Raw genomic sequence first — 8,342 nt, forward strand, 5'->3', positions numbered from 1 at the left:
AAACTTTTCTAAAACAAAACAAAACAAAAAAAAAAAAACAAAAACAAAAAAAAAAAAACCAAACTATACCTCAAATGGAAAATGTTCAGGCCTAACTAGAAGAAAAAGATTAAAACAAGTTTCTTGTTACCTATTTCATGTCTAATATTGTTTACTAAACCAACTGAGGTCTGGAGCATATAAATAATCATGTGTTAGGAATCTCCATGGGTAAGAGCAACCTTTAGCAGTCCAGAACCACTGACTCCATAGCCAGGTAGGCTCATGTATGTAGTTGATATAACATGGAACCTTGCTTTGTGTTTGACTTTTTTTAAATAGAGGAAATTAGGAGTGAAGAATCCTAGAATAACTTTTAATTTTACAAAGTAATTTCTCTTTAATTGATGCCTGGCATTGGCACAACTGGTCATGTTTAGACTCTGAAAATGAAGCCTCTGATAATGTATAATAAGACCGTATAAATGTAAATGAGAATAGAGATAAGATAGCTGAGAGAGATAGCACGGGGTGACTTGAAGCGTTGGAGAATAAAGAAACTGGACTTTAATCCTGTCACTGTTACTTTCTAGCCCTGTGACCTTGGTCACTTTACATCTCTAAATATTTTTTGAGCCCTGAAATGGGATAAGAACAACTACATTTTGTAAGGATTAAAAAGAATCATTCCAGTAAAGAACTTGGCTTGGTGACTCATCGTTGTGCACAGTAAAAGCATTGGGTGCTTTCACTACAATGGTAGTTCTTTTACTACTTTAGTACAGGTATCAGAGCTTACACTTGGAACGGTAGACTCTGTTACCTGTGATATGTTTGGCAGGTCGTGTTGTGGTTGTGAAGTTAGCATAAGCATCCTTGTATTTGTGAGAGATTAAGGAGTTAGATATTCTGCCTCTACGGTTCCCATGGGAATGCCTACATAACCCCAAATAAAACAAACTGCGCCGGGCGATGGTGGCGCACGCCTTTAATCCCAGCACTCGGGAGGCAGAGACAGGCGGATCACTGTGAGTTCGAGACCAGCCTGGTCTACAGAGCTAGTTCCAGGACAGGCTCCAAAGCCACAGAGAAACCCTGTCTTGAAAAACCAAAAAAATAAAAATAAAAAAAATAAAAAATAAAACAAACTGGCCAGGACTGAAGTTAAAACTTCAACAAAGGCCCTCTTACAATTAGAAGATAGACCTGTCCATTTGCTCAGCAACTGCCAGCTGCTGGATATGTAAGGAACTGTTGGCCGTTGATGTCTGCTGAGAGTGGGAGAGCCAATTTTCTTGAAGGATGTGACACCTATTGAGTTGGCCCTACTCTGATGAAAGACCACACATTCAAGAGCATATGGGCAGCACCAATTGTACTCATGAGTTTAAGAAAAGGTGGGGGGGGGGAGAGATACAAGTTGGGTGAGTTAGGGAAGTGGGAGAGAATTAAGAGGAGTGGGGAGGAGAGTGACATTCAAAGGTTTTATACAATGCCAGGTGTGGTGGTGTGATGTGGCATTGTATAAAATCTTAATGTTTCTTAATCTGTTTGGACTTACTTAAATATTATAAATGGTGCTTTCTGAATTCCGTGTGTCTTTATGAGAAAACACTCACTATTTTCAATTTTGATTTATAGTTAACTATCTATTGATCAAGGTTTTGCCTTCTTATCCATAATAACTGTTATTTGAAACAGCTCTCTCTCTTTTCTTCCTCTCCTTAGCCCTGGACGGAAGCGGGACTTTTCCCCTGTCCCATGGAGTCAGTACTTTGAGTCAATGGAAGATGTGGAAGTGGAAAATGAAACTGGCAAGGATATATCCTCTCAAAGAGACTGCCTCAGTATAAGGGCAAGGTGCTAAGTCAGACGTGGGTAGCTCCTACGTGTTCTTTGTTCTGCTGTTTCCATCTGTCTCCCACCAGTCCTTTACATAGCAGGAAATGTTACCTGTGAGCCTTTTGCAGAATCGTTTCTGAGTGCAGTTGTCTGACACATAGGAAGGGATTTAAGATTAAATTCCTGAACATAATACTCTTGAGTCTAGCAAACTGAAGTAACTGAGTTTCTAGAAACCAAGTACTGAGCCCTCTTGAAAAAAGAAGACATACTTACAGCATGCTTCAAAACGGCCTTGATACCTCAGAAACATCCACTTAAGTCTCTTTAAGTCTGCAGTTTTCACTGTTATCTTTAACTGTTCATACACTTTTCGAGTTTACAAGAGTGGTTCCGAGGGTCCAGTCCTGCTGCTTCTCCATGGAGGAGGCCATTCTGCCCTTTCCTGGGCAGTGTTCACGGTAAGTTTTTGGTATTAGAAGCTGGTGTGCTGTGTGATTGTTTTCTCTCAGGTAGACTTGACTAGTTCTTCCCATGCTCATTTAGTGCTTCGGAAGAAGGTTAGGAGAGAATAATTTGCAAAACTTTAGCATTGTGTGCTCAGGATCCCCTGTTCTTTCAGTCAGAGGTTCTTGTAATATTTTGTATATATATGCACTGGGGCCAGAGGTATGGAATTTGTACCCTGTCAACAGTGGGGAGTCTTTATCTCAGTAATTTACATATTAGATGAGCAGACATTTTATTTCCTATGCCTTAGATTATGTCTCTCACTTTGTTTTCTTCAGTGCCCCCATGGTACCTTGCTCATGGAAATATTTTGATTGTTTGATAATTTCATACATGAAAGCAATGTCTCTTGGTTATATCCAACATAAATCCCTCCTATTATTCTTTAAACCCTTCCAGTACTTCCACCTTCATGTCTTCTTATTTAATTTATTTATTTATTAAGTATACAGTATTCTGCCAGCATGTACACCTGCAGGCCAGAAGTGGGCACCAGATCTCATTATAAATGGTTGTGAGCTACCCATGTGGTTGCTGGGAATTGAACTCAGGACCTCTGTAAGAGCAGCCATTGCTCTTAACCTCTGAGCCTCCATCTTCTTACTTTTTAAAGTAACCCATTGAGCCTAGTTAGTGTAATTTGTGTGTGCATGGAAGTGGGACCATTTACAGGAACATACATAGCCTAGTAATGACCACATCCCGGACGAAAAATGACTCCCATCCCCTAACAGCCATCAGTCTCCAATAGCTCCTTAGCTAGGGGTGAATCCTCATGAACCCCCCTTTCATCCATGTTGGAATATTAACTGTCTTTTTAAAGTATGCTTTATTTTATTTTACTTTAAAAAAATTGTGTGTATGCACAGTTGCATGCATGTTAAAATTTAGGAAATAGCACTTGGCTTGTAGTACTTGGGTCTATAGTACACAATATGGGCTAATATGAATACTGCCCTTTGTAAATCTTGCACACATCTTTGACTGGAGAATAAGGCATCCAACATGCAAGGACTTCTAAGAAAGATACTAGCAACACCTTCGTATAAAATGAAGTGATCTCCTTGTGTGTTGAGCAAATATACACACTTCTCTGTTTGCCACTGAAAGAAACCAGGTACCTAGAGCCAAAGGGTCATTAATTACAACCCTAAGTGTTTCACTTTGTTCCCAAAGGCAGGAATAATTGGGATTCAGTATTAAATCATTGGCACTAAAGGATTTGACTTTTGTTTGCTGTTTCCTTCTCTTACTGTAAGCTATACTTGTGATTTGCCTGATGGAACCAAGTTTTCTCATGTCTCTAGACCAGTGCTGCCAAGTAGATCTAATGTAAATAATTTTTCCTAGTAGATATATTGCATAGGTTTAAAAAGCATGGGTGAAATCATTTTAAAGAATATTTGTTTGAATCATTGTATTCAAAATGATATATCTTGATCATCTTAACAGATAATCAATATAAAAATTACTGACATGGATTAGTTCTTTTTTCTTATCACCACAACAAAGTACCACATGTGAGGTGATTTATAAAAGTTTGATTCATAATTATTTTATCAGGGGGGTTCTTTTTTTTTTTTTTTTTTTTTTTTTTGTTGTTTTTCGAGACAGGGTTTCTCTGTGGCTTTGGAGCCTGTCCTGGCACTAGCTCTGTAGACCAGGCTGGTCTCGAACTCTGCCTCCCGAGTGCTGGGATTAAAGGCGTGCGCCACCATCACCCGGCAGGGGGGTTCTTTTTTAATTGAAAATTTTTTCTTGTTTACTATACTTTGATCATGTTTTTTACTTCTCCCAGTTCTTCTCAGATCCTCCCTACTTCCCTATCAATCCAGTTTTATGTTCTTTTTCTTTCTCTTTCAAAAGCAAAAATATGGAATAAAAACAAAACGAGAACTCACAAAAATGAAAAAAATCAAAACAAACAAACAAAATATCAATAAGTCAAAAAAATGTTCTAACAAAGCAAAGTTATACAAAAATACCATTGAGTTTGGTTTATGTTGGCTAAACTATTCCTGAGCATGGAGCCTGCCCCGAAGTATGGTTGATATACCCCGTGAGATTCAATTGAAGAAAAGTGATTTTTCCCTTTGCCAGAGGGTATCAATTATAGATAGCTTCTTGGATAGATGTGGGACCCCATGTTCACCTCCCCTCTCAGTTCTGGAACCCCATCTGTGCAGTCCTGTGTGTGCTGCCATGATCTCTGTGCGTTCATATGTGCATCACCTGTTTGTTTACCTCCTCGCTAGGAGGGTTTTGATGAAGATATCCCATTTAGGACTGAGTGTTCTCATCTACTGCAAAAGAAGCTCTATGGGTATGGCAGTACGCCATTGGGAGTCATTTTATTGCTGTGTTCCTTTAGCAGAATAGTAGTAATAGGTTTTTCACTAGGCCCTGGGGTCTATCTAGTTCCTGGACACTTTGCCAGTGTCAGATATGGTTTGCATTTCATAGGGTGGACCTTAGATCCAGTCAGAAAGTGGTTGGTTACTCCTGTAACATTTGTGCTACTATTGTACCAGTATGTCTTGTAGGCGACTCACTGTTGTAGGTCACAGGGTTTTTAACTGCGAGATACTGATGATTATCTGTTTCCTCTGGTACTGTGCAGAGAGCACCTTCCAGTACCATGAATGCTAGTCAGTAGGAATGAAGCTTCTTTTGTCTGTGTTCAATGATAAGTGTTGTCTTCAACGATAGGGCCTTATTATCATCAAATTGTGAAGAACAATCAATAGCCTTTGGTAGTTTCCATGGGGCAACTTTGACCAACAACTTAACAAAATGTAACCCATTCCTGGCACTGTAGGATTTACTGGCTGGCGTAAAATGTCTAGTTGGGATATTGTCTTCCCCTATTATTTGGTGACTCCATTTAGATTTTTTTTCACATATGTATATATTTTAGGAAACTTCTACAGTGGTTTTTCAAATGGCCGTGAGTGTTAGTTGTCCCTCTTCATATTCTCTCCTTTACCTTTCTCTCCCATTCCCTCCATCTTATCCTCCCATTTTCCCCTTTGTCTCTCTGTAACATTATTGTCTATTTCCTCTTCCTTGGAGATCCTCTCCTCCCACCTAGTCCTTTACTAAATACTTAACCTCTGTGGTTATTTGGATTGTAGAATGCATATCAAAAGCTTAAAATTTAACATTCACACATAAAAAACATACAGTTTGTCTTTTTGGATCTGATTACTTCACTCATGGTGATCCCTCCCCCAAAGATCTATCCATTTACCTGTGATTTTTTTTTTTTCTTTTGAGACAGGGTTTCTCTGTGTAGCCCTGGCTGTCCTGGAACTAGCTTTGTAGACCAGTCTGGCCTCAAACTCAGAGATCTGCTAGTCTCTGCCTTCTGAGTGCTGGGATTAAAAGTGTATGCCATCACCGCCCAGCTACCTGTGAATTTCATAATTTCATTTTTCTTAGCAGTTGACTAATATTCCATTATGCAAATGTGCCACATTGTCATTATCCATCCATCTGTTGACAAACATCTAGGCTGTTTCCAGTTTCTGGCAATTATGAATAGAGCAGGAGTGAACATGGTTGAGAAGTATCTCTGTAATAAAGTGTAGAGTGCTTTGGATATATGCCAAGAGTAATATAGCTGAATCTTGAGGTAGATCGATTCCCAGCTTCCTGTAAAACTGCCGTACTGATTTCCATAGAGGTTATGTTTTCAATAGCAATTAAGTATTCCCTTTCCCTCATCCTCATCAGCATATGCTGTCATTTATTTTATTGATCTTGGCCAGTCTGACTGATGGAAGATGAAGTCTCAAAGTAGTTGTAATTTACACTTCTGATGGCTGAGGATGTTGTGTTCCATCTTTTGAGAACTGTCTGCTGCTTAGTCTGTACCCTGTTTTAAAAAAAAAGAAGCTCAATCTAATGAGCAAAGCAGAGATTTAAATAATATGATTTCTGTTTGGGGCTAAGCTGCTGGGAACTAACTAGTGGCCTCTTCCTACAATCTGCCTGTCTCTGCCTCATGAGTATTGGGATTAAAGGCATGTGCCACCACTAAAAAAAAAAAAAAAAAATGTGTTGTTTGTTTTCTTGAAGTTCAGGTTTTTTAGTTGTAGGTGCTAATCCTATCAGATGTATAATTGGTAAAGACCTTTACCCATCCTGTGGCTGCCACTTTGTCTGAATGATGGTGTTCTCAGCTTCGTGAGGTCCCATTCATTAATTGTCTTAGCGTGAGAACACTGTTGGTGTTATGTTCAAAAAGTCCTTTCCTGTGGCAGTAAGTTCAAGCCTATTTCCCACTTCCTCTTCTATCAGATTCAGGGCATCTGGCTTTATGTTGATGGCCTTGATCCATTTGGACTTGAGTTTTGTTCAGGGTGAAAAATATGGATCTATTTGCTTTCTTCTACATGCAGAAATCCAGTTTGACCTGTACCGTTTGTTGAAGATACTGTCTTTTCTCCAGTGTGTATTTTTGGCTTCAAAAAATTAAGTATTCACAGGAACTTTTGTCTGGGACTTCAGTTTGATTCCATTGATCAGTGGGTCTGCTTTTATGCCAGTGCCATGCTATTTTTATTACTGTAGGTTTATAATACAACCGGAGGATCATGAGTTTGAGAGCCTTGTTTACTTAGCAAGACCCTATCTCTTCTAAATAAATAAAGCTATCATATAATTCAATCATCAGCCTCCTCCCTCAAGATCCCTTCCTTACCATTTTCTAAGGGATGTGTCCCTAAACACTATCAATAGATTAAGTTTTAGCCTAATTCTTCCTTATAGAGATTAAAGTTTGACTTGTGAAGCTTTGTGGGGAAGGGAACCCTTAAACCACATCTGAGCCATAGCAATATGTGTTATGTTCCTTGTTATACTATCTTATAAATCCAGTATGTAGTATACAGAGCACACCTCACTAGAGGCAAAGATCATAGCTTGTTTATATGTCTGGTATATCATGCATACTTAAGGAATGTTTTGTTCTTGAGTTTGTAAGAGCACTGGTGTGTGTTGTGATGCAGCTGCACAGGTATAATCAGTATGTGTCATCAATAAGTTTGGTGATAGGATTCTGGAGAACAGACATCCCTTTGTTATTCTGGATGTCTTCATATAATGTCTGTCATAGAGTTGATGTTTAGTACTCCTTTGAATATGTTGGTATCGTTCTCAAACAGTTGAGAAGAGGTTAATGTTGGTTGCCTTATTCTGTTTAAGAAAGCAGGAAGCTATATCTTTTTGTTCATTTAATTTTAATATTTTTTTTTTCAAGACAAGGTCTTACTATGTAGCTCTCAGTGGCCTAAAACTCTCTATTTAGATCAGGCTTATCTCATATTCACAGAAATCTGCCTGCCTCTGCCTCCCATGTGCTGGGGTTAAAGGCCTGCATCACCATGTCTAGCCCCCATGTCTTTATTAAATAAGTCATTTATATAACTGGTAAAGAAGTTGCATGATGTGGTTAGAAAAATCCCACCCTCTAGGACACATGGCAGTGGACTCAGGGGCAGAGGAGGGGGGTGAGTGCTGTGATGGGGTGTGCTGCTAGACTCTTAGGTCCTGGAACACAAACAGCCTACCTTCCACTGTCTAGGAAAATTACTTCACAGAGTTGTATCATATTCTGCCTCATGGATATATCCTGTTTGATTACTTACCATCAACCATCAGTCATGTCTCTCGTGAAGTGCTTGTGTCTATTTCTGCTATTTACTGTAGTTCCTGTTCACTTTTAACTATATTTATATTCACAGTGTGCTCTAAAGCTTGAGGAATTTGACCTTTAGGGTCAAGTCAATTGCTAGAGTACTGGCTTTCACGTGGCCATTTTTATTTAGATGCTGAGATTGTTTGTTTTAGACAATGGCTTTTCCTCAGCTTAGGATCTCTAAATGTGCAATTTCTTTGTTAAATGGTAGAAATATTTTGATAATTCAGTTAGTGCAAAAGTGTTCTATTGATTTATAACACCAACAGTGGTTTGTTTTTTTTTTTTTTTGGTTTTCGAGACAGGGTTT

At 38.8% G+C, this 8,342-nt stretch overlaps 1 protein-coding gene across 1 annotated transcript in view; it reads left to right on the plus strand.

Moving 5' to 3' along the window:
* Positions 1–8,342, plus strand: part of Ppme1 (protein phosphatase methylesterase 1) — a 44,682-nt gene that overhangs the window by 15,380 nt on the left and 20,960 nt on the right. The window contains exons 2-3 of the mRNA XM_005357501.2: positions 1,708–1,801; positions 2,190–2,282. Coding sequence (XP_005357558.1) covers positions 1,708–1,801; positions 2,190–2,282 — 187 coding nt within the window. The remainder of the gene's footprint in view (positions 1–1,707; positions 1,802–2,189; positions 2,283–8,342) is intronic.

This window comes from Microtus ochrogaster, chromosome 22 (assembly GCF_000317375.1).
Source record: "Microtus ochrogaster isolate Prairie Vole_2 chromosome 22, MicOch1.0, whole genome shotgun sequence".
Classification (NCBI taxonomy): Eukaryota; Metazoa; Chordata; class Mammalia; order Rodentia; family Cricetidae; genus Microtus; species Microtus ochrogaster.